The sequence below is a fragment of the Pezoporus occidentalis genome, unplaced genomic scaffold, assembly GCF_034315485.1.
Source record: "Pezoporus occidentalis ecotype Australia unplaced genomic scaffold, CSIRO_AGI_Poc_V1 ctg21, whole genome shotgun sequence".
Lineage (NCBI taxonomy): Eukaryota > Metazoa > Chordata > Aves > Psittaciformes > Psittacidae > Pezoporus > Pezoporus occidentalis.
The window spans coordinates 9,218,616-9,246,404 of NW_026913964.1; the positions used below are offsets into that span (position 1 = coordinate 9,218,616).

General features: G+C 36.4%; 1 protein-coding gene across 4 annotated transcripts in view; it reads right to left on the reverse strand.

Annotated features, from left to right (window-relative positions):
* Nucleotides 1-27,789, reverse strand: part of PRKD1 (protein kinase D1) — a 137,583-nt gene that overhangs the window by 29,872 nt on the left and 79,922 nt on the right. For 2 of the 4 annotated variants that reach the window (XM_062619380.1, XM_062619382.1), the window contains 4 exons: nucleotides 15,060-15,191; nucleotides 14,168-14,352; nucleotides 3,332-3,542; nucleotides 1,617-1,694 (listed from right to left, as the gene is read on the reverse strand). In XM_062619380.1, coding sequence (XP_062475364.1) covers nucleotides 1,617-1,694; nucleotides 3,332-3,542; nucleotides 14,168-14,352; nucleotides 15,060-15,191 — 606 coding nt within the window. Of the gene's footprint in view, nucleotides 1-1,616; nucleotides 1,695-3,331; nucleotides 3,543-11,396; nucleotides 11,421-14,167; nucleotides 14,353-15,059; nucleotides 15,192-27,789 lie in introns of all 4 variants that reach the window. The other 2 variants (XM_062619379.1, XM_062619381.1) reach the window with 2 other exon arrangements.

A 27,789-nucleotide genomic window follows, 5' to 3' on the forward strand; every position in this document is an offset into this window, starting at 1 on the left:
GCGTGACCAGCAGGGCAAAGGAGGTGATCCTGCCCCTCTACTCTGCTCTTGTGAGACCTCACTTGGAGTATTGTGTGCAGTTCTGGTGTTCTCAACATAAAAAGGATATGGAACTGTTGGAACAAGTCCAGAGGAGGGCCACAGAGATAATCAGGGGACTGGAGCACCTCCCCTATGAAGACAGCCTGAGAAAGTTGGGGCTGTTCAGCCTGGAGAACAGAAGGTTGTGTGAAGACTGCATAGCAGCCTTCTGGTATCTGGAGGGGGCCTACTAGGTTAATGGGTTCAAACTTAAACAGAGGAAGTTCAGGTTAGATATAAGGAAGAAATTCTTTACTGTAAGGTTGGTGAGGCAGTGGCATGGGTTGCCCGGGGAAGTTGTGAATGCTCCATCCCTGGTGGTGTTCAAGGACAGGCTGGACAGAGCCTTGAGTGATATGGTTTAGTGTGTGATGTCCCTGCCCATGGCAGTGGGGTTGGAACTAGATGATCTTAAGGTCCTTTCCAAACCTAAACATTCTATCATCCCATAAATAAGGTATAAATTGTGTAAAGACTAAAAAATAATAATAGTGACTCCAAGAGTGAAGCTTAAGGTGCATCAGAGAGGACATGCAGTAGGAGTGCAATGTCAACCTTCCAGAACATCATGCACCTTATAATGTTTCAAATTGGATACTTAGCATCCAAAATATTTTTGCCTACAAGAATTGGCTTTAAACAGTAGTACTTTTTAATAATACAGTCACACTACTATGAAAAACACTATGAAAAATATTGGTTAACATTCCCAATTTTGGAAATTGTTGGTATGTCTTCAATAAAGTAGCTCACAGGTTTAAAGTTTGAAAAAAAGATTCCTGAGAAGACAATACTCTGTTAGCCTCAAAAGCAGTTTAGGCTGACAACACAGTAATATGCATTAGAAACTGAGCACTTCACCACACTTCTCATTCCCTCATTACATGGAAAACTGACATTTTCAAGGCAATCAACAACTCATCTACAACCACCCTTTTTTTCCTCCAGTACCGTCTGTCAAGACTACCCATAAATTCTATACTTGACACAAAACCGACAGCACATGTATGGGAAAATCGGCAGATATTCAAGCCTTTATTTCTGGCAACTGATATGATTCGTTTTATACCAACAGTAACTAGTGGAATTTTTCCTGGATGGCATTCCCAGTTCTTCCAGGTATGCTTTTCCTTCTCGGTAAGATTATCTTAAAGCAAACACTTCTTCCCTCTCCCCCAGATTAAAAAGCAATTTTGTGTTTGTATCTGAATACCACCTTCTCATGGTTATGGCTTTTTGCCTTACTTTAGCATTCTGCATTCAACAGGCCATGATAGTCAGACCATTTTGCTGCTGACACCATCTCTGAGGCACAGGCTGAGCCTGTCACTGACACCTATTTGGAAGACACACACTCTGCTCTGAGCCACTTGTAGGGTTCCTCCCACATTTCATCTTTGACTTAGAAATATTGCAGAGGAAAGGCCACTCCCAAGCAGTGGAAAATTGTGTCTTTGCATAGTTCTCAGTTTTACATTTCTTTTATTTAACTGATGGTTTAAACAATGACAGAAACTGCTGTTAGGGCAACTTACCTCCGTTAATGGCAACTTCCCCCAGGCAGTTATTTGGCACTTTAGGAGCACAACGTTTGTGACAGTTGAACCTACAGTCTGTTAAGGAAAAAAGGGATACAGCAAAATTACACCTCTCTTCCTGTGACACAATTGTATTTTTTTCCTGCTCTTGAGCCTATATATGTCAAGCTCTACCATTGCACACTACTACAGATTTAACATGCCCAAAGATCACTCTTTATCCTGGGTGCATGCCATCTGCCAGTGGAAGGGACAGGATTAAAGATGCTAGAAGTGTGTTTCCTTAGGGGGAAAAGAAAGCATTACAATGGGCAGTTGGGTGGAGGCACTACCTACAGCTGAAGCATGTGCTCAACTTGGCTAGGGGAGTGACGGGGAGACCCAAGTGCTTGGCTGCAAAGTTAGAGCTGCTTTTCCAGTATATCTCCTGCAGTTGAAGAGACTGAATACATATCAAAAACTGCTGACTGAAAATTGAAACAGCAGAACCCTAGCCAACAATTATAAGTGAGAAAATATTTGTTCTTTACATCTCAAAGCAACTTCTGTGCTGCTTTCAGTGGATGGTTCCTTCAATTCCTTCCTTATTTCCCAGATATTTTTATTTCAGTCTACCTTTACTTTTTTCATATGTGTAAGTAGCACTTTATTAGACTTCATCTTAACTTTTTATTTTGGCTTCTGAACACATCTTATTTAAACTAAAAGCTGTAAGTTAATAACACACCTGGAAAAGCAAACAGTAGGAAGGAATATACCAAGGTTGTCTATATCCTTGAAATTATTTAACTTCAGATCCAAAAATCAACTGAGGTGTAGCAGGGCCAAACTGTAGGCAATTTTTTTTTTTTTAAACCAGGTTAATATTTGCTTATGTCATTGGGATTCAAAATGAAATGGAACAGGTTATGCCTTTATAGATATTTTGCTTTAGTTAAATCACATCAGTCACATATTAAGTTAAATGAATGCTACTGAATTTTTGCAGGGAGTTAGTTCAAAGAAGCAACACAAAGTATACTGATTAACCCTATGCGATTACTGCTTATTTTAATAGAAGGAAGGTGATTTTAAGGATCTGATAGCCAACATTATCTAACACCAGAGCATGCACGAGGCTTTGCATTTAAGGCCCCTCTAGCTGGCTAAGGTGAACCAGTAGTCTAGGCTACAATCCAAGCAGCTTGGTTCACTTCAGCACCTACTACGGTACAACAGCATGAGACTTCAAAGCACTTTAGTTAGTTACACTGGAAAAATGTGGTTCTAAATTCTCATATAAGCTCATCTTAATTCCATTACAACTTCCTCAAACCCCTGAACTACTGGGACGCAGGCACATACTTCAACATAAAATTTTGCAGATTAAAAACAATGAAGAATAGTCTTTTGTGTTAACTATAATGCTGTAATTGCCTGTGAGCACAGGCTCACCTACTGCTAAATACAAGATAATTTACACCTGAACCAAAAAGGTGTGAGCTATTGCAGATGTACTGCAGGGTAAAAATGACCAGCCATGCAGACAGCTCCTGCAGAACAGCTATTACTGTAATTTTGACTCCAGCTTAATCCAATGTAATTGTACATGTGTCTACACCTAGGCAGTTTGGTGAGGAAACCATGAGTAAGGCTACATAGTAACCACTCAAACGCTAATTTACTAATTTTATTATGCTTAGCTTTTATGTACCTAAGGGGTGTCTGCTTACCTTTGCATTGCAAACCCTGTCTAAAAAGCCCTTTGAGAAGCTTCTTGCAGTACTGGCAAACTGTTGGCCGTGTATAAGAGTGGATGACGAAAGTGTGAGGCACTTTAACCTTGGACAGTAAGATCTTGTCAAGCTGAATAGGTCGCCCAATATATGATTGTGAATTTGATCTCTTCTCTCGCCCAGTGAATGATTCTGATGGTGTCTTTTGCTGTGAAATACATAAAAAGAACACGTGAAATAATCATGATGTTCTAACTTTTAAAAGACTATCACACTCACTCACCTCAAGAACAGTAAGTCCTGTCATAAGAAGAAACGTGTTTTTAAATACTAATAGAAAGTGCAAATCTCGCTGACTGCTTATGAAAAATTTGAATGATAGCAAACACTATCTTTGCTGACACTACTGTCATACATTCCACATTGTGACTGAAACAGGGTTTCAGGGTTTTTTTGAAAAAAGAAAAAAAAAGAAAAAAAAAAAGAAAATATTAATTAAAAATTTCTCAGAAAAGCATTTTGCATTCTGACAAACACACAAGCCATTTTTACCCCTCTTATTTTCTGTTTTATATCAAATTTAACTTTGAAAGGCTGTATTTTTTGTATAAATATTAGAAACTAGTTACCTTATTCCATGTGCATGCAGGAGTTTGATACAAAAGAGATTAGTTTTTTCCATCCCCTTCATTTATAATTTTTGCTATCACTATAATTTTGCTATCAAATGTGGTAAGCCACATTTAGATTACACACAATGTGTCACAATAGGTGTATAAATGCACGTAGCTAAATATATATAAAGTGAGACATACAGCCTAAGGTATGGAATAAAAAGAATTTCTGAAAGGAATTATTAACCTTATATTCTCAACTCATGTAAATAGGTAATTACCCCAGAAATCAACTGACCCAGAAAGCTGCCTTCTCCCAGCAGCTGAACTTAAGAAACAACCAAACTACACCCACAGTTAACACTGAAAGGAGGGCAAAAAAAAGCTGCAAGATGCAGCTTGCTAATTTAAAACTCAGCATCTTCTTACCGTCATCTGCAAATAATAACTGAAGGCTAGAAAACCAGTCATTCCCATCTGATATCCTCTAATATAATCTAAACTAAACTTACTATTATCACTTTGCCTTCATTTTCCAAATTATTGCCAAATCAAAAATTATTTTGGCAACTGAACAGTATTAAAAGCTTTTAAAAAAAATCCAAATTACTTCTATCTAGTTAACCTCATGCTCAAAGGATTTTAGAGATCTTGTTTGTCCCAGATTTTCTCACCAAATACCTTGCAGTTTTACAAACTCCAGTAGTGTTGCTGAAATGTACTAAGACTCATCTTAGGCACTTATATGATTATCAGAGAGACACACTTCCCTACAGCTTTGGCTCTGACCACTGAGATATGCTGCCCAGATGATGTCTTATCAAATCTTAGTTGTGGTACAGTTTGAGTGTTGGACAAATTATTTGCTGCAAGTTTTGTTTTTTTGAGTTTGGTGGCAAGTTTTCAGCTTTGATGTGCTAATATATGCTTCTGCATAGCTCTGAGAAAACATCAGGTTTTACAAGTGGCATATGGTGTAACACATCAGCAATTCTTAGTTTACAATGTTTTCAGGTAAAGAGGTAAAGCTGAATTTCATCTTCTCCCATACTATACTCCCATACATCAGTAGTCATGGATCTGGTCTCTCTCCTGCATGCTCAGGCCTGATATGAGGGACTTGCACAACTCCTCTCAATAACCCCTCAACTTTAACTTCCCACACTCCCAGCATCAGACAGATTCCACAATTTAAAGCCCCCAAAAGAAAACGAGTAACTGTTCCATTTTCACTGCAAAAGTGAGAATCTCTTCCACAAAGCACCTTCTTCTTTAGCCAGTGTGCTTTGTTTCTTAGAAAGATAAATTACTTTTTCCTGGTAGTCAGCCAGGCTACTGACTCAGCAGATCTGGAAACTTCCCAGGAAATGACTGCTTAACTGGATTACACCATGGAAACTAACAGCCTGTGCAGCTCTGAACGCTAAACAGTTCTTTAGAACAATCATCCCAGCAAGGTAATCTATACTTTAACAGCTCAGAATATGATTTTCCAAGTGACAACAAACACAAAGAAACATGTGCAGATATTTAACTATACAGATGTTCAGCCAAACAAGTGACACCAATCTCATTCAGAGCCTTCAATTCAATTAAGCCTTAAACTATGAGAATATCTAACAGAATCCAGTGTTTGCTTACATTTTCATTCTGAAAAAAAGGGTTATTTTTAATTCCAAGATGGGAGAGATGCCAAGCTTTTTCTTCAACATGGGGCATTCAAGCATGGTCCTTACTAGCGTTGCCCCTCCTTCTTCAACTTTGAATTTTGGGAATATGCTGAAGCTACTCATGGTTTATCTGGTAAGCTTTGTTAAAAACTATTCAAAGACACAACAATTTGTCTACAGTAGACAGAAGCACAAAGTAATTGTGCAGAACCTTGTCACTGCTGAAAGGAGAAGGTCCTCCATATAACCATTGCCCCAAAAGTAAAAATACTTCAGAAGGAGATCTTTCCTGTCTTTTTTACCTTGTTCAAATCCATTGCAAAATACAATTAAGAGACTTAAATAAATACTGATTCCCTGACAATGAAATTCAGCTGTTCCTATTACCCTGGTGAGCCTGACTGTCTTCTAGCACCACACCTATCACTTGCAGGCACAGAAATCAAAGAAACTTTAGGGAGATGCTGAAGGGGCTAATGCGAAGCAATAAAAGCTGACTACCTGGATGCAGAGTTGGTGTCTTGGGAATGAAGACGAAGGCTAGACCTGCAATCAGATACAGAGGCCAGCCTAAAACATAAAATAGACTGCTGTTTGCCTGACTTCTTTTAAAAGGTTTCAACAGTCACGTTAAAACTGTCCCAGGCATTCTGACAAAACTTTACTGAAGACCTTCATGTTCTAAAAAAGTCAGAAAAGATATACTTCCATTTTGACAACTGATACCTCATTTTACATCATACTTGCAGAAACACATTTAAGTCAGTAACCTTCACTCAGAAGAAAATAGGCTACATATCCTATATTCTCCAAAATACATATTTTTCCAAAACTGTTCACAAAGCAGTGCTAACGCTAACCTTTCGTCGGCTCAATATCTTAAAAGTATTGTGACATTATTCCTGTACTTTACACTGAGATATTCAAATAAAACCAACTCAGGTATTCCTACAATTTTGAAATGTTTGCCTTAACAAAAGAAACAAACTATCATGAGTTAGGTTGGTTTTGATTTGTTTTTTCTTTTTTATTTATTTACTTGGACAACTGAGAAAAGTGATGTATATTTTAAAGAAACAAACAGCAATAACTGTCTGTATGAAGTTATATTTTCAGCTTTGAAACATGCATTTCCTTCCTGTATTGAAGGCAGAGGATAAAACCTTAATATGTTCATATACAATTTCTTCACAGGAAGCTACTGTCAAATGAGGTGCTAGATATCTATGTAACCACAAGGACTACTATGTTTTTAATGCAATGCAAATGTTGACTTTCTTTTACAAATTAAACTATGTGACTGTAATTAAGTGAATTCAAGGAAACAAATCTTCAGTTAAATATACTGAAATACCACACTTAGACTGCAATCAACTGTGTTGTCTTTTGAGGCTTTTAGCACTCTTTAAGTCAAGTGTATGATTTAATCCTACAAGCTCCATAGTTAAATAGCTATGGCTTCAAAAACACTTCAGTGTCACATGTGTAAACACATCAAAGAACTGACATCACTATGAACTGTTAATATTAAACTATCTACAGATGGAAATTATTATGTACCCTGCTCCTCCACTCAGACAGCAAACAGTGGTTTGAATGTTCTGTCTGTAACCTGACTTATTTTGTAAAGTAACAAGAGAAGATTACTGGGTTTCAGCAGTTATTGTGTGACTATGCTGACTTTTCTGAGTCACGGATTTCCCAAAACAAAAGCCCTTTTTTACAGAGGACTTGCTAGTTGAATTAGGCATAAAAGGGCTTACACAGCACCAACCTTTTTTTCCTGCATCTTACAGACACAAGTTCCTTATAAAATACTAGGTTTAGTTTGCTCTTCTATTATATGCTTTATAATCTTAAGTACAATAATTTTGAGCAAGAAATTATTTTAATGTAAGTCTCTTGCACTACTAGGATGCTCACATCATAAGCTGCACTCAGTAGCTCAGTTGTGCCAACTGCATAGAACTATTAAGAAAGAAAAAAAGAAGGCACATACCATGATACAAAGGTATCTTAGCCAAGTTCCAACTGAAGACAAAACTATTTAAGGAATCTTTGCACAATTCTGGTTCACTCAGAATTGCATTTTTTCCTCCAATGTCTGTGTAAATGAGTCCCACCTGACACTGTCTCCACACCATCTCTACTGAATCAGGGATAAGCAGTAGGTCTTTGGGCTTAACCAAAGCCACAGGTTTGGAAAATGTTTTTGGAAAAGCTTATATATTAGAAAGTGCCATTGAACATGTGTGGGCCAGGAAAAGAGGAGATAAAAGTGTCCTAATTTCCTATATCTGCCAAAGTACAAACTGCACATTGGGATCTTATACCATTTCACAAGACCCAGCACTAACACGAACAATGTCTCAGAGATGCTACAGGAAAGTAAACTGCGTACTTCAGGATGTGCCACTTTTTTATATTTTCAACATGTACAAATCCTTGTGTTAGCACTTAGAAACTACAAGAACTTAGCTCTGAATGTGTGTTTACTTAGACATATCATGCACTCCTTAGAATTCCTACTGTCACAGTCCCACAACAAGTACACATCCTCAGTTTAATGGTTACTTATATGAAGGCTCATAAAATGACAACTGCTGTTACTATTGTATGTCTTCCCCAGAAACAAGATTGGGGATGTAATAGCAAGTGGCAACTACCTAAGGACGAGAACAACCTGAACCTCTCTCCTCCTCCAAGCTGAAGAATCAGATAACCATAAAACCTCTCCAACGGTTCCCAAACAAGTTGCATTCAGAAATATCACACATGGCACATAGGAAATTTCAGAACATTTACATCTTTAAACTATTTACTGTTGTCCCCTCTACCTATCTATCTCCCTAGATATTTGGAAAATATTAGAGGTGCACAACTGATGCAATATTTAATGCTGTCCTAAATATACACCTTTTAACTTAAAATAATTGGCTTGATCATCTTTTAGATTTCATCTGGCTGTAATGAACTTCTGAATCAATCATACTGGGGCAAATGAGGTCAGAAAAGCTAAAATGTACTTTGACATTTCACAAGAAATTCCATCCCAGCATATTTAGCGCATGGCAGCTAGTACAGGGATTACTATAATTTTATGGCCCAGCAATACGTAAGGTAAGCCATTCCAAATCTACTTTCTGCATCCTACAAAGTTTTAATTTAGGGTTCAGTTTGACTTTGAACATCAAAGACACGAAATGCTTCAAGAAAAAAGGGAACTATATTTTAAATAGTTTTGGTTGATTTTTTTTTTAACCTTTAACATAATTTAATATTTTAAATAATTGTAAAAAAAAGCAAACCCAACCCCCCCTAAAAAATAATATCTAAAACACTGTGGAATTAACTTAAACTCCTATTTAAATATTTAACTTTCAAGTGTCAGATTCACTGAGTTCTTGATTCTCAGTTCTGCTCAGTGCATGACCCTAGAGTCTCCTGGTGAATATGTCACTTATGTAAACATTACTTAGGATTGGTTTAGTTCACAGCCTATACTTTACACTTTTATTTTTTATAAATAACATCTAGATTTTGAACCTCAAAAAATTTCAAGGAACATTCTCGAAAACAGCATGTGTTGTTTTATTAAACAAATGAGTAGAGAGAAAGTCTTCCAATAAAATAAAGAGAGGAATGTGCAGTGCATATCACCAGGGCATGGAAGGATAACTTGGGGATGCCAAACTAGAATATAACTATGAGTGGTATTAATTTACAGTTAACTTGAGTGTCTTTCTTCAAGACGAAATATTAATTTTGCCTAGGAGGATCTTTGGTCTAATGAACTCTATTCTAGCCATTAGAAAACTACTGATTACAACTGGCTTAAGGCATGAAGCTGATCTCAGCTGCAACATCCTAAACTCTTCTTTAACCCTTTCCTCAAGGGCTCCTTTTTTCCAGTCCAGTAAGCTAGGGAGCCACTATAGGGACTGGAACTGGGAAAAGGAGATGCATCTTCAAAGTGTGGGAAATTCACACTTAAAAGAGTGGGAGTTTTTGAGTCACTAGAAACGAGAGCTTCTTATTTCAGTGGAGTAAGAGAAAAGAGCAGCTGTATTAAGAAATGGGTACAAGGGAAGAAAGGGAAAATGACCACCTACAACCCACTCAAGACAATTCGCTTCCAGAGAATCTACTGTCCTAGTTCTGCAAAATCACTCTTCTATATATACAGCTGAAAAGCCTGAAGCTAGCTCTGCTCATAACAAATCTGCAGAGGCAGGCAACACCTGGTGCTTTGTAGCCTGTCAGTGATAGGTAAATAGTCTTTTCAATTAAAATTATTTAAATTTTAAAATATTTAGTAAAAAATAATCCCAAATTCTTCAGAAAAAGCGAAGTAAGTAAGTATGTAAGTAACTTTGTAATATTCCATTTACCTGTGCCCTGTGAAACACAGCACTGCTATATAAAATGCAAAGCTCAGCTAGGCTTTTTCTGAGAAATCACTTCCAATGTAACTAAAATAACTTTAGTATATCAACAGTCATCACTTCTAGAAGAATGAGGAAAAGTTACCAAAATAATGGTAACCTATATAAAAATAAATAGAAATAAAATTCTATTGTCTCATGTAAATATATTTGAAGTAAAAACATAGATGGTTAATACATTTTCTTTTACAAAAAAAAACCTTAATTTTGTTTTTCCTCCAAATACCTTTTTTTAAAATTATTACTGCTTTTAATTACTGTTGATACAGGGTTATCCATCACTATCCAGATTGATGGATTCATCATTTTTAAGATAGCACATACTTAGAACAAAATTATCTTGGATATTAGAAAACCCATATTCTATATATGTTTGTTTAATTGTTTTATGGGTATTCTGTGGCATTGTAATACTGTAATATATCTACAAAATGCATTTTTTTCTACAAGAAGAATATATGTGTTTTAGGAAGAAATAAAGTTACTTTTTTTAAAGAGATGATAACCTTCATTTCACCATAACAAAATATTCCTCAGATTATCTATGTAGTATTACTAAAAAGGAAAACATTTGCAAAGCCTGCTCTTCTCTGGATGCCTCTCAAATATATGCTGCAAGGGAAAGAGGCCAACATTTCATAGTTTAAACATGAATAGCTTCTTTGGAAAATCCATATTGAAATTCAAAGAGGACATCCATTGACATGAAGTAACCATTAAAAAAACACCAAACTGTTTTTCATTTAGACTTGGTACTCTTTTCGTATATAGCTTTAACTTAGCTGTGCACCATTTATGTTTATTTCCACATATTCCTTGTCTGTTGGGTTGTTTTGTTTTGTGGTTTTTTTTTAATGAAACCATGTTCTGAAAAAGCAACTAAACTAAATGCTTATTGCTGGTGAGCACTTAAAGGTTGGGTTTGTTCAGCTTAAAATAAAATATTAATTTTATACATTACTCCAGCAAATTCCCAATGTCCTGAAATGAAGTTAAAATTTTCTTCCCATGTCGTACTGTCAGTAAAAGAGCTTCAGTCCAACCAATGACCTCTATCATGCCTAAAAAATGAAAAAGCCACTTTTGTATTAAAATATTTTAATGTTAGCTAATTTTACTGTTAAGTATAAGAATTACGACCTTCACTTTGGAACCTGGACTTTGGAGTGTCACACTGGGTATACTCTTTCTAGAAGAAAAACAAATGCTAGTAAATTCTTAAGAGTGTAATATACTAATCTGATTAAATTTCTGCATTTCTTCACATTGATACTGACACTCATAAAAAAAGGATGTTCCTGATAATATGATAGGGAGTAAATACAGCACATACCTCACAGCCAGGGCTGACAGGAGACTGAGACAGGAAGTTGGAAAGAAGAAAAAGCAGAAGAAATAAGGGAGAGAAAAAAGAAAGAAATAATGTTACTTTAGAAGCAAGCATGAAAGTGGGATTATTTTATAGTCTCATTCCATGCTATAGAATGCAAAAGAACTGCATTTGAGCTATGACAGGTAAAAATCTGGGTTACATAGCATTCTCCTAGTTCTACTTGTTTTTAGCATTTCTGTTGATGAGTTTTACACTACTAAATTAAGAATCAGAAAAAGGATATTGCCCAGATTTTATTCTTTGGAGGTAGATTTTTAAAGCTGTGGTCAAATGTAGTCCCCAGTCAATTTTCAACTCAAATGAACTGCTTTATTGGCTTATGAATACATTTAAACATAAAATGAAATTGTGTTTGTGTGTGGTGATCCCCTATGAAAGGATAATTAAAGTACCCTTTGCAGGATACACATTATCCTGTCTCAAAGATTTTTTTAAATGCCATTTCCTAGATTAGGGCAAATTGTCTTAACTTTGTAAGTGTCATTTTTCCAGAAGCCAGATTTACAAGCTGAATTTAACACTGTGAGCTAAAGTTGGCTTCTTTCTGGTTCACACAAGATGGACAAAAAGTTCTGAAATCATAACTTAGTAAATAATTCTACGAACTACTTCTCTCCCAACTGCTCTGACTCTACATAGTAATAGAAGCAAAAGTATTTTAGTCCTATTTAACGAATTGACAGATACCTGACGAATTCAGTAGTCCCAAACATGGGTTATATTTTGCTACCAGTAGCTGAAGTGCCACATCAATACGTATAATGAATGGTATGATTTTGTGAACAAGGATGCTATTGCTTAGTATATTCATGCAGACTGTAGAAAAAAGGAACACATTCCAAAGTGCATGCTTAGACTGGCATCACAGTATAAACTGCCATAAAACTTATCTCACAAGTACTGCAGAAGAATGGAGTCCAAAGGACAGACCTGATAGAGGAGAACTGACAAAGCTTATAGACACTTAAAAAAATGGGGAAAAAAATTTGAAACACTTCAATGTAAAAAACCCAAGACAAAACAAAAGACATACAGAAGCCGTATGTGAGAGCATGTCTGAAAATCTGGTAAATGATACCATGATTTCCTGAAATAAAGAGTGAAACTGGAAAGCTATTTCATTTCTCTGGTCTAGTGATCATCTCTGTACCTATTGTAAACATGTTTTCTTTGAACATGCACGTGCGTGTGCATGTGTGATGTTCTGAACCATCAGCATGGGTACACTCATAATTACAGGTTCTTAGGGAAGTATAGTCTGCAGTATATGTAAAACTTACTGTATTTCTTCGCTGTCAATTTTAATATTCTCAACAGTTTTAAAACACGTAGTTTTGCAAAACAGGTATGTCATGTAAGAACGTATCAGCAAATAACAGTATTAAAATTAAAAAAGTTTTCAAATTAAATTTTTTTGCTATCCTGTAACTATACATTGCAGTGAATATTTATAGACACTATACTAAGATGCTCACAATTTTTTTAACCAGAATTCCTGAAACAGTTCAGAACTAGGGCCAGCCTCCTTTAAAATTTTCTGTTTTGGTCTGAGTAAGTCAGCATTTCTGAAACAACCTACTGAGAATTATGAATAATCTACACAGATTTGTTGTTGCAGTTTTTGCAAAACTTAAGCACCATGCTCATTTATGCAGCTTTTCAATTAAAAAAACAGATTGTTAATGTTAACCTTAATTTCCAAGTAGCTTTAGGCTAATGATAATCAGTAGGATAAGTACATAATTATGGCTCATAGATGGTACCGCATATAACACCAGGTCTACATCATTTGCAATAGTGTCCTTTTAGTATGTCACGTTTAATAAGTTTAATATTCCAATTGAGAGGAAAACATGATAATTGTTTTGTGTACTTAAAAAGTCTTTCCTCTCTTTCAAACGTTAAGATTTTCAAAGCTTTCACTTAGGAGTGGATTCATTTACACACAGTATAAATTCTTAACTATTCAAGTACATTATAACCATGAGTGTAGAAAGGAACAAATATGCCAAAGATAAAAAAAAAAAAAAAATTAACTTGCTACAGTCATTACATTTTGTTCTCAGAAGAGTTGTTTTCATGATGGGAACCATGACTATAATGTATATACAAGTATAAGATATATTTATGTGTACCCGTGTGTATACTGTATATCTAAATGTATATCTACACACATATATACAGACATACACATACATTCACCAGGAAGATCTATATCAGGAAATAATGGAGATTTCTCCCATTTTCTTCTGAACACTTAAAAATATGCTAAACATGCAGGCTCCAAATAATCAACTATAGCCCTGACTATGACAGATACTCAGTTTGACACTGTGGTGGTTGGGTCACAGTGTTCTCCTGAGGCAAATTTTTACTGTATCATAAACCAATGGATATAATGCTCTGATACAGAAGAAATTCAATTTCTAGTTCCAGAGGAGACATCCTCCAAGATGCAACTACTCACATTAGCATGAGTGGCACCTTTAGAACTGCAAAGTTCTTGACAAAGGGAGGAAACTCCAGGGAGTATCAGAAGTGACACATACCTTAAACATACAATCCTTAAACTGGTGACCTCCCCTCTACATCAAGATGCTTTTTCTCACAGCAGTGTTTTATAACTTACATAGAACTCTTCTATGTAGTCTACAATAGGCAAAACCAGAGAGTGCTAAATGTCATTGTTTATTAGCAACAATACCCATAACCTCTATAGCTAGGGAATCCCATACCAGAAGGGCTTCATCGGGCATGCTGGGTGAGGGTTCTGCAGAAACTGTCCGAACGGTGCTGAGTCCTGTGAGAGACACGTTTGACAGGCGCCTTTTCCGTACACCACTGCAGTTGTTAGGGATCTTAAATGCACATCTCTTATGGTAATTTAGACCACACCCTGAAAAGAGAAATTTAAAACCCTCTGATGATGGTTTATTACTGGAAAAAGCAAAGATTTTATTTTTTCCCCCAAGACAAGAGGAATTCAAACCCACCACCCTTATTTTTAATTAAACTTTCTTCCTCTACTCTGCTAGTTTAACTCCTATATTCTACAGATTTTTAGAGAGATAATGCTATAAGCTCCCAGTAGTTATATCTATAACCCGTTGTTTTAATTTTTAAAGAATCTATCATCTTACAGTGCAGGAAATTTCTGTCACCAGCATCTGAGAGGTAAGGAAGTCTTTCACTGCAAATGGTACATCCTATTGGATACAGTCTACCAGGAGTCAAATAGTTGTGGCAAAATGAGAACAGACAGCTGTTACTACCTCATATGTACTGACAGCAATTTCAGTTAAATTATCTGAATTAATGAGATATAGAAGGAGATACAGGCCCAGACTCACAGAGAAGTGTAAGATACAGAAAATTTTGTCTTAAAAATATATATAGACCAATTGTTTTGCACTTCAGGTTACAGAACCTTATCTCGGAGGTCTCAGAGCACTCAGAAAGATTAGTTCTTTAATCACTTAACTATTCTGATAGTTCCTACATCTCTACCTATTCAATTTGAAAGCAGAATCACAGACAACATGTGTAAGTGGAATGGACAGGTCTCTTCCTGAGGCTGTAAAATCACATCTCACTGCAGCCTACCTTCACATTTGAGCCCCTGACGCACCAGCCCCCACAGCATTTCTCCACAATGGTCACAGAAGGCTGGAGCTCGATACGAGTGAACAAAAAGTGCATGGGGACGAATTTGAAAGTCTTCAAATGTAGCAGAAGCTGTAACAACAAGATCATTCAAAATGTTACTAAAATTAGTAACATAATTAATATGCTTTATTGATGTGGTACTTCGTCACAGAACTAAGCTAAACTACTTCTGGTCACCACAATGATGAACTCTGAATTTTGTAATGGTTGTACTGTATTTTGAAGATAAAAAGATTGCTGATACACCTTCATACTACAATGACCACTGGGAAAAGGATAAAGCTGCTTTCACACACTTACAGCAATAACTTCCCTAAGAGGATGCTGCCAATAAGACACAAGAGATTAATAGCATATCAGACATTTATCAGAAATTGCCAGAGTTCAACCAGATGTTGGAAATTTTTCAAAATACTCTTTCACAGACTTGACTGACTACACCTAAAGGGAATGTATCCCTTCAGGTAACTTCAGTAAGGTAATATAAGGTAATATATGCATTATAAAGGTAAATATATCCCTTTCATATAAATTCAGGAATTTATCTTATACACATAAGATAAACAGAACACATGCAGTAAAGAAACAATTTTGTTCCAGACAAGTAAAGGAAAATATATCCAAAATGCGCCATTTCAGCTGACCATTTGGTATGCCTGATTCAGCAGCTTATGTTGTTATTGGTGAACTGATTGCCCAAGTTAAAAATATACACTAGAATTTTGAAAGAAAACATGCAATTATACACCCAATCATCAATAAAGACAAAGCCCTTGCAGAGCAGACTGGAAGACTGCTATACATTTCCCAGAGTTCCAATCATTTCAAAGTGATGTGTAACAGTTGCAAAAGTTATAAGGGCTAGTTAAAGGTAATAGTGTAAACTAGAAATATAAACAGTGACAATGTTTTAAGAACTATTTAGTATACAGATGCAGCCGGTACCAAAATACTTTTAAAAATATGCTTAATTAAATATTTTCTTATTATGTTAAACATGTATCAGAGTCCAAGGGAAAATAACATCTGTCAAACGTTGTTAACATTAATCGCATATACAAACATTTGATCTCAGACTGCCATTTAAACAGGTGATTTAAAGCATGTGCTTACTCTTCACAGATATCAGTATGAATGAATCAGGTGGGTAGCCACTAAATGGAAATGCTTTGTCTCTCAACAGAAATGCACTCCTGACTTGCAACTGAGAGGGAAAGAAAACCTATTTTTTAATGGTTCAGTTCAAATGCATTCTTAAAATACCCAAATACCCTTAGCCCCTGGCTTGTTCCTTGTATATTAAAAGAACCACAAATTTGAGTAACAATCAAGAAAAAGTTTTTAACTAATTCGAGCAGAGTACCAATAAAGACCTATGCCCTGGACTCAGTTCCTTCTGTGCACAAAGGACTCTTACAAAAATCTTTTCCAAATGTCTCCACAGAAAAATATATTTCTAGTCTCAACCACTCTAGGCATCTTTTAACAGAGATATTTGGAATACCATCACACAAGTAGGTTTCAATGATTCCAATGATATCAAGCCTTATTATTTTCATTGAAACAATCCAAATCACGTAACAGTTTGTTTAATTTAGGATTTCATTTTCTTTTCCCAGAATTATTCACTTCCTAGCTTTCAAAATAAGCCATGTTACAAAGTTTAATTCATAAAATTAGGACTTCATAAAACAATCTAACATGCTAGAACACACCAAATCTGAAATATAATAGTTTTATATTTACTTACAATGTTGGGCCAGGCATATTTTTTTTTTCAGCTTCAAGGGCTTCCAAACACACAAGGATACTTGTCAAAAAATCCTATTCTTCTAACTTTTTTTTTCCAGACAATAGTGGTCAAGTTTACTGTTAAGGCAATGCTCACTCTGTAATGGCACATCTCCATCTCTTTGCATAACAAAATGATCATGGAAAAGCTATATATATTTGGGAGCTTTCTAAAGGGCAGGCACCACAACTAGAACACCATGCTCAACACCTTGCAACAGAACTGCAATGTACACTTCTTTGCTATTGTCTGTCCTGGGTTCAGCAGTAGCAGTCATGTTTCTCCTTCGTGGTAGCTGGTGCAGTGCTGTGTTTTGACTTCCAGCCTGGGAACAGTGCTGGTGATGCCGATGTTTTCGGTTGTTGCTAAATGATGTTTACCCTGACCAAGGACTTTGTGAGGCTCATGCTCTGCCAGGGAGGAGGGGAAGCCGGGAGGAAGCAGAGACGGGCCGCCTGACCCAGGCTAGCCAAGGAGGTATTCCATACCACAGCACGTCATGCCCGGGGTGGGGGGTAACTGGGAGTTACCCGGAAGGACACGGGCTTCCGGGTGGGACTCGTTTCTTGGCCGGTGGTATTGTATTCTCTTCCCTTGTTATTTTCTCTTATCATTGTTGTCGTTGGTGGTAGCGGTGGTGTTGTTTCCCAAATGTGTTGTACATTGGTTGCTGGACTGTTCTTGTCTCAACCCGTGGGAGTTGCACTCTTTCGATCCTCCTCCCCATTCCTCCGGGAGTGGGGAAGGGGAATCAGGTTCTTCTTTAAAGCTTCTTCCATCATCTTGCAATCCACTATTTTTCTTATATTACGTGTCTCAAAAAGCTTTCATATAGCCACTAACAGTTTTAACTTTCAGAATACTCCTGCATTATTCACTGAAAAAATAAAAGCCCTCCTGATGCAAAGATATGTACTCCCCCCCCCCCCCCCCCCCCCCCCCGGATTAAATAGAGACATTAATTAACTAAAAAGCTTCAGTAATGTCAGGCTATCCTTTTGCTTTGACTGAGAGCTGATGCTGTGAAAGTAATTTTCTGTGCAGTAAAAAAAGAAGGGGCTTCAAAGATGCCTACAACTGTACCCTGAAAACCTTACTACTCTCCAGAAAAGTCTGCAATGTTATGTTCTTAATATGATACCATTACACTGTTATCTCTCAGGCTAACCTGTCATCATCTATTTAAGCATTCTTTGTGTCACCAAAACACAGACATTGAAACTACAACAGTTTTGACCACTATTTCATCAAGTCTGTCAATGACTTGGCTGTTAATGCCTAGTACTCCTTGTTCTGGGCTCAGGAGCAGATCTATCATTCAGCACAGCTGGAAATGAGAACAAGAAGCCATTGCAACTCCAGAGTGGCAAGGACCTGCTTTCAGAAAGAGGCAAAGGATTTACTCATCATTTTGAGTTCTGGGTCCAAAACGAATTTGAACTATTAGCAGAGGTAAGATCCTGCTATTATGAGCAACAGAGCTCATGTAGCAGGAGCTGTCATCTAGCACCCACACCTCTCATAGCAGAAGAAACCGTCAACCACATTATTAGCAATATCTTACAGTTATGAAAAGCAGACATTCTCTGGCTACCCATTCCCATTTGGAATCCCTTTAGGAGTAATGTATCCCATTGACGTCTTGCAGGCACTTGTAACCAAGTCCTCCCATACAAGAACTTAAAAATATATCATTACACACTATTAAAACTATAAGCACTGACTAAACCATAACAATTAATGACTGTATATGCAATTTCACTGGGCTAAGAGAAAGGAAAACATTTTATTCTTTCTGATGTTCCATTCTGACAATCAAGGACAGTCTGTCTTTTCAGAGTTCCAAAGTCAGCAGAGCCATGGCAGTTCATATAGGCCAAATATTTCATCTCTGATCTCCACCTTGAAATCTGATTTAAAAATTAAACTACCATTATCAGGGCCCGAATACATTAACAAAAATGATAACTTCCTAAAATCTAGATGTGTGCAGATTTATAATAACACTTTCTTTATCTGTTCTGCACTGAAATAGGGTAACATTGATATGGAATATTTGGATCTAATGACCTTTCTGGATATGTATGCAAGTACCTCAGCACTCTAAATTTTACATGCAGGAAAATCTTTCTAATACAACAAGTTTCATCTGTTTACCTTACCTATCATCGCTTTATCCTAATGTTTTAGGTGAAAACCAGCTTAAATTATTAATGCTAACAGTTGTCATTCAGGCAATTGGCTGTATGAAGTGGGGACACGGGAGGAGATACAACTGAATTTTGAACTCTCAAACAGAAGCCTGCTTCTTGCTAACCGCAACTGGTACAGGCTAGTTGCAATTTTTTTGTAACACCCAGACTAAGCAAAAGCAGGTGGCTCACTCTCAATCCTCCAGTGCTAAAGACAGAAAACTGGACCACCAGCTACAATATTGATCACGTTTGTTGTGCTTCTGCACATGGACTATTTAGTCTGGAAGTACAGCTTGGGGGTTCTAGAAAAATGAGGAGGTGGAAAAGAAAGGTTCCCAGAAAAGAAGCAGTCATCTCAGAAGGGAGACTGGAAGGACAATGGTGAAGATACTGTTTAGAGATAAGATGCTGGAAATGAGGCAAGATCCCAGAGATCAGGGAGATGGAAACTAGGGGACATCCATAGATTTTGGTCAGTGATGCCTAGGCCTGGTAGCTGCAACCAGTGGCAGAGCAGGAACACACATGACTTTGTGCCCAACCTGCCCTGGCCAGCAGCTGCCTCCTTACTGGGAGGGGCAGTGAGGAAGCCACCAAATGCAAGGCTGGGAAGGGAGCAAATGAACCAGCATGGGAGGCATCCAAGTAAGGTAAAAGCTCAGATCTCCTTAGTTCTTAAACAAACCCCAGTAACCAGATTCTCTATAGTCTGTTGTTTACAATGTCTCACCCGTGACATGAGATTTAGGCAATTAACTGTAGGAGCTAATAAACTATTTGCAATCATTTTTCCAGTGCTAGCTCAGACTTTTGAGGAGAGTTTTATTAAAAGATTAACATTTATGAGTCAGTATGGTTGATTCATCAGTATATTCTTAATATTTAAAATTCAACTGTAACATATTTCTATTTGAGAATGATTCCACAGATTCAAATACACAAACTATACAGCAGGCTTTACATTCATCGAAATCCCAGCACAGAATTCTTACCCATATTTCACGCAAGTGGAAAAACTAGCAATACCTTAGTTCATGAATTCAGACCCTCTTAATCATAAAATTACACTGAAGACGTATTTGTTTAGCATAGGAAAACAAAATTAGATACTTTGCAAGTTTACTGGAGGTATTGATGCCATGTTCAAATTAATTCTGACTACCAGGAATAAGTAGCAGCTCCAAATTAAAAATAAAGCCTCTTGCTCCTTTTCTATGCTGACAGATCCAAATTAATATTAAGTAAATACTGCAAGTCTTATACATCTGTATTTCCTTTGATTTTGTTTTCTAAGTTCTTTACAGTTCTTTTCCAAGACTTCTGAAAAAATCAAATGGATTACGTAGTCCCTTTCAGAATCATACATCTCAAAGAAGTGTTCAAAAAGAACTAGTAGCACTTGTAAAACATACATATTTCCTTCAAGTTCTTTCATAAAAGGTTAAGGAAATGGTTTATGTGGTGAATAAATGCTGATGGCTAAAAGTATAATGGAATTAAAAATACAATCTTACACTGAACTCATTTTCTAGACTACCTTCAAGAAAGGCAAGAAGGAGGACCCAGGGAACCACAAGCCAGTCAGCCTCACCTTGAGCCCCAGGAAGGTGATGAAACAACTAATCCTGGAAACATATGACTACCAGAATACACTTTAGCGTCCACCTGACTAACAATGTTTTCTTCAGGTCTCAGATCTTTGATATGGGACCATCAGAGACAAGGAATAGAAGCATGACTGTTAACCATTGTGTTTTCTCAACCCCACTTTAATATTTCAAGGATAACACTAAAAAAAGGAGATGGGAACCTAAAAATGCTAAGCAAATGCACAATTTGCACATGAAATGCCCCAGATGACACAGCCTGGAAGACATAAATAAATTACTGCTCTGAATTGTGGTTGATTTTTTTAAATGGATTACAACAATTCTAGAGTGATATATTATGGAAACATCTCCAGTGCCTGGCCAGGTGCATCTGAAGGTCAAAAAGATAAGCAAAATGATTAGAGAATATATCGTTGCTGCACTGAAAATAAGTGTTCTACTGACTTTAAGTTCTACTTAAAACTTAAGTTTACCCAGGATTTCACCCATGCAGATAAATAAATGAAATTGAAATTAACATTGGGAAATGGCTACACTATTATTCCTCACTTGACATTCTGTGTTCAGTTTCTGTGAGACTAACCCAAAAAGAAGTATGGTAAAACAGAAGAACTGATGGATGAGAAAAACCACTGGAGGCATGGAAGAGACTTCCATATAAGGAGAGATTAAGAGACTGGAATTGTTTCCTTTGGAGGGGAAATGAGTAAGAGCTTACCGGATTCAAGAGGAGGAAGCCAAAAAAACAAATCAGGAAGCAAACATAACCACTGTAGTATGACCTTGTGCACCAACAATCTAGAGTGAAACGAGTCTTCATGGCCCAAGAAGCAGGCAAGTTCTCCAGACTTCTTTTTGGCAACAAGACACATCTTGACTAGGTTAACAGAAACATTCTCTAAGAGCCAGATTTCAGTCAGAATGACAATGCCTCTGGGCTCGAGTCACACTACCATCCAGACAGAGAAAAAAAACAACCCAGCAGATTGTAAGCTGTGGCAGCTCTTTAGTCTCTTCCTCCTTAGTTTCTGTTTCAAATCGTTATATTCCCCAAGGGAAGGAGGTTTTCTTGTTTGTGTTCAGACCTTTAGCTACAAGCCTACAGCACTTCCTAAAAGACGATGTGTATCTTTCCACAAAGGGTTGCAAATGTCATTTGTCGGAAATATGATGAGACTCACTGTTGCTATTTGCACGTTTAAAATACCAAAGCCAGCAGTCAGCCAATGAAAGTAAATTCTATCAGTTTAAGAGTGATATTGAAAGACATTTTTTGTGTGTGTGTGTGTGAGGCATATCTATTTGAAACCTAGTGGAGTAATGAGTTATTGAGACCATGAATTCAGAGACTGAAAGAGCAGAGCAATTTTCCCAAAAGACTATTTTTTTTTCCTGACATATATCCAAGCAGCGCAGAACGAACTATTGACAGGTTAACAACACAATTGGTCTTATGGGCAAGTTTTGCCAAATGGGTTACATTTGTCTTTATGACACACTCTGAATCATTTATAGTGACTTTCCATTCAACATTCAATTCTACCATTTAACAAATACACTGACACAAATGTTTGGTGAACCAGGTATTGGTCAAAGGAATTGTGACAGATATATATCAAATAAAAACGTATGACAAATCAAAGGGTCACCTGCTTAGCCTAAACAAATCTTGTTCCCCACTACATTTTGTAGCCAGTGACAGTGAAGTGGGAGAGGTTATTATTTGATGGAAGGGGATGGAGTCTGGTGGGGAAAAGAGAAATCTTCAAGTTTTGGTGGTTTTCTAATGAGAATCTGTGTAGGCAGCAAAAACAACTGAAAGAATATGAACTGAGAAAAAGAGAAAGAAAACTTAATTTACATGTTCTCACATACTCAGAAAGGATGAGCTTAACATTTTTAGAGGTGAACGATTTTTTTTATAATACACAACTTCAAGTGAACCTATAGCAGAGGTCTCCAAAGTGAGAACACTCATCTGTGGGTGTGCACAAGATAATCCATTAGGCTGCAGGAAGAAAATACTAAAACCTCAGCGACACATGTAAGTTATAAATAAATGTACATATATTGGGGGTGTATGCTTGAAAAATTTTTAGTGATGGGGTGCACAATAAAAAACTCACAAACACGGAGACCACTGATCTATGGGACTTTGCCACTCTACCTTTAAGAAAAGATCAAGTGCTATTGAAGACATATCCTGTGAAACAATTTATAGCCATGTCCAAGTTTCACATGCTATAGAGGAAGGAAAAACTAAATAGATTAAATAAATTTGTAAAACAGTAAATAGAGTTGATTCATCCTTTGATGGAAAGATTTTTTGCATTAATATGCCCTTTTGTTTTCTCCATTAATGCCTGTTTAATTGCAAGGATTTCATATTGATTCAGAATGCTAATCAGGTGATACCATCACACGGAAACCCCCAAAAAGCAGAGACATATCCATTAAAATATAGGACACTGCACCACAGACTCCAAGTTTCATTGACCACCTCAAATCTTTTAAGAAAGGATCAGCTGAAGTGGGGTTGATGAAATATAATACTTGAATAATCTATGGAGTACTGTTACTAAGTGGAGATTTTGACTTTTAAAGAAGGGTAAATGTGTATCACATTAACAGAGTAAAAATTAGCAAGAAAGGAAAAAAAAAAAATCCTCACCTAAGTGAGAATAAGATACTTTAAGGAAAGTAAGTTTGTTGCTTCTTTAAAACAAACATATATAACATAAAATTAATATCAAGAATTAATTTGATCTACTTTAGAAACTGATAGGCATTTTTTTAAATGCAGTAACAGCAGTGAATGTAATTAATGAACTGTAATTCACTTCAATTCCACCTTTCTTGGAAAGCTGGCTATACAACTTATTGATGCATAACAAAAATCATGTAATTGCTTATTTTACCCTAATCATAACATGACAGAAAATTTGCACGCATTGAGGTTACCGCTTTTAAACTGCTGTAACTTGAAAAATGTTTCTTTTCAGAGAAATCTTGTGAGACGAATACAAAAGCCTAAGAATTACTGGTCCAGACCAAAATCTACTAATCCTGCCTTTCAAAGATGAGTCCCCAAAGCATCTATCTGGTGGTATTTCCCCAGTCCACTATCTCAGATGCTCATTCTTTGCAACAAAAGCATTCTCTGAAGCAGAGAGGAGGTGACAAAGACAGATGACACAACGTTTACAAGCATTTTCAGTTTTGTCTCTATTCCTTTCCTAAGAACTCCAAGTATTCATTTTTCTCAACTGGTACTGAGCTCTGAAATTATATTTTCATATTATAACTTGAACTTCTCAACTTCAGGTAGTATACATAACCCAGAGACCCTTGTTATGTAAATAAAAATCAATAAATTCTCCTAACATTTCATGCTGATCTATACTGGATTTTATTTGGGGTGATATTGACACTTTACTAAGTCATGTTTTCCAGATCACTTATAAATGTATTTAACACCACAGACCTAAGAACCTCTTCTAGTTACCTGCTTCCACTGTGAAAACAGAATGCATTTCCACCCTTTCTTTTCTGTCGCAAATAGTTATTCATCTATTTGAGCATCTAACCTCTTCTTTTATGAAGCATAGTTTCTTTATGAGCCTTTAGAAAAGAAAATGATTGTATGAATTCTGGAAAACCGAGTATGCTATCTCAACTGAACAAAAAAGTTGTTATTTTCATTAAACAGCACACAAATACATTAATAATGTATTATCTCTGAGAACTGGACCAAATAGCATGCCTTATCTATTACCCTGAAGTAGAACAGTAGCCTCTCGTAAAAAGGTCCTGTCCCAACAGAAAGACTTGTGTAACTTCTCTCAAGGAAAGTTCATCTTCCCTACCAATAGTGTCTTTTTCAACATTTAGTATAATTTTTTTATAAATACAAAATGACATTGTTTATTATTACCAACTAATAAAGCTTTAAAAATCACATCGCAAATCTTCACATGAATGAGAAATTAATAGGGTTCAAAAAGCTTACTTAACATAATGTCATTCACTGCTTGCTTTCTTGCAATCCACCCTCATAAAATCTTGCAATTATTTCAGATTTTCTGCTGCTGAGATAATGGTTAAATATTAAAAACACATAGAAACACCCAAGTAAGAATAACTAGCATGGCCTGTATTTCTTTATGAGCACTAGACGCGAAGTTGACACATTACCTGCTTCCACATTAACATTTGCCTGTCGCATATCGTTTTACTCAATTTGTACTGTCAATGATGCAGACAGAGAATATAAGGAAGTGATGTCAATAGGCTATTTTTTTCATCCTATATTTACCTATTCCCTCCTCAGCAGAAAGAAAAGTACAGTAAGGCAAGACAGTAGGGGGAAATTTAAAAGATTCTTGTAACACAAAACATATGAATCTTGACATCTGTATCTAGAAGGTAACAATTATAACACTTAGAAGCTGAAGAAAAGCAAAACAAACAAAGCAAAACAAAGAAGGAAAGAATCTTTTAGTCCTAAGAACTGCAAATACAAAGTCATCTATCTGAAATACATGATCCAAGAACAATGTAGGCTGACAAATGAGGGATGCAAGATCAATTCACTTTAACTGAATCAGTAATGAGCCCTACCTCTACAGAAATCAGAAATAATATCACAGCTAGAGACTATTAAAAGGACATAGAGAAAGAATAACTGTAAAAAAACCCCCCATATATAACCTTAGACAGGATAGAGAAAAGAGTTGCATTTCTCAAAGACACCAGAAAAAAAGCGTTAACATAGCCATTAAGACACCAAGGGAAGGATGCTTTTTAATCACAACAAAGCAAAATCACAACCTGTGACCAGCTATGTAAGTACTATAAAATGCTGTTCAGAGATATATAACATCATAATGTTTATCTCAAGGAGCTGGCAATTGAACTAACATTAGAATCCAGTTATATGTTGATATATGTCATTTACTATAACTGTATAGTTATCTACAGCTTTTATTCAGTTCAATACATTTCACCATACACAAGGCAGTATAAACTGTGCTGAATCCAAATAAAATGTCTGCATTTAGCAATCACGTGATGTACTGTCTACGAGATTAAAACAAAAACAGCTTCTTAACAAAGCAGTGGATCAATTCCTGCCCTCATCAGCTCAGCAAGAGAACATAAAATAGCTGCTATTTGACCTTCTTGCTTCAGGAATCCTGCCAAGTTGAGCACAATTGCTCACAGCAAGCAGATGAAGTACATTCCACTAATTCACACAAGATGCTAACATTTCATCGTCTGCCTTCCAGCAGTGGGCAAAGATCTCCTACATCTCAATGTAATTTTGCCCCAGTAAAAAATGATAGAATTTTTATAAGCAAACTCATATTAAAACTGTAAATATAAAATTGGTTTTTGCTCTATGCAACATGAAAAGACTTGGCAAATTTACACAGCAGTTTTTAATAAACTTTCATGAACAAGATATAACATAGGACATAAACTATGCTGGTTAGAATGTAAGTCTGAAGGCATCTAAATAATTGCTTCCTGGAAGTCCTTGAAAAACAAAACTGAAAAACAGTCAAGAGTATAGAAGCAGAGACCTACAGCAACTCCCATTTGTCAGCTCCTTCTATAGAGTCTGCTTCCATTTAAGGGAAAATATTGTTCATCCAAAAAGGTCACAGATAAAGTGGTGGTGGTTTCAAGTCTATTGTGAAGTTTACATTATGTTATGCACCCTTTAGATTATGCATTTGCATCCTTTATTTCATGAGTGGAACACCAAAGCGACCTTTTCATAGGTCCAGTTGATGCTTATAGCAAATACTAATTATCGCATCAAGACTGAAGAACACTTTTCAACTTAAGTTATCACCTTACATAAATTTACTTCCTTCTCTTGAGCAAACAGTAAGACTGTTTTCAAGAGAAACTTCTGGTTTCTCTTCCTTTCAGTATTTATGAATAACTGGCTACTTGTTTACAGCCACCTTTGATTATAACTCTGACTGCAACTTCTATACCCTGCTTCCTGGTTTGGGCTGTCTACTAATTTTTGAGAGTATGCTAGTCAAAAAGAACCATTCATACAAATAAAACTTGATGAAATCCTTCCTCCAGAGGTTTGGATGCTTTTTCACTCTGAAATGCAATTTAACTAAGTAAATGTTGAATTCAATGAACATGTCAGTGGAGATTTCCACAGCACTATTAAAGGGCTTTTCTCTTTTGTGCATGAGGAGACCAGACGAACTTTTCTAACATTTTGAAGAAGAAATTAAATAGAAAATGCATAGCTAAGAAAACAGCAACGTGTTAAGCAATATGTTACTGACAGAATAGTAGTAGTAACACTGTTCAAAGTATGCCCAGGAGTGCAGCCTAATAAGCCTAGGTTCAACATACACTATGAGAATCCCATGCGGCAAACTGAAATAAAGCGTTAAAAGAGATATTTTACAAATACATAAAAGGAAAAAACAATGTAAAAGGTAAAAATAAAACTGCATTTATGAGGGCTGTTGATGTTCATAATGAAAGTTTCCTTTTCCTCTTTTAATGTGCAACTGACTGAATCTGTAAATCAACATACCCTTTTGCTTTCGCTGTCATAATAATGAACTTTTCACTTCCAAAATGCCAGAATCTATACTGGCAATGAAGGACGATTCATCTGATTGACTGCAATAGCCTGTGCTTATCTCCTCTCGACCAGTCAGCAGAGAGACACACATTTGTTCAGTGAGTTATGCGATTCTTACACTCCATTAAAATCCTATTGCATAATGCACCAATGCAAAACACAAGTAATAATGTTCATTATGAATATAAAAGCACAGCAGGTGCTATATTCTGAGCTTATTAAATTCTTTCTGTTTTGCCAGAAACCTCTAGCTCTACCACAAACTGTTTCAGTTATATTGTATGACATTCACAGGTACAATTTTCTTCCCTAAAATGAACTAGAGAGCTTCAGCTACAATGAGCAACTTCTCTGAACTATAAATTTTTCCAGATAAATTTTCATACCTATCAAGAACCTGTAATGTAAGGTCTAAGTCAGAAGATGGTCACATTTACTATTC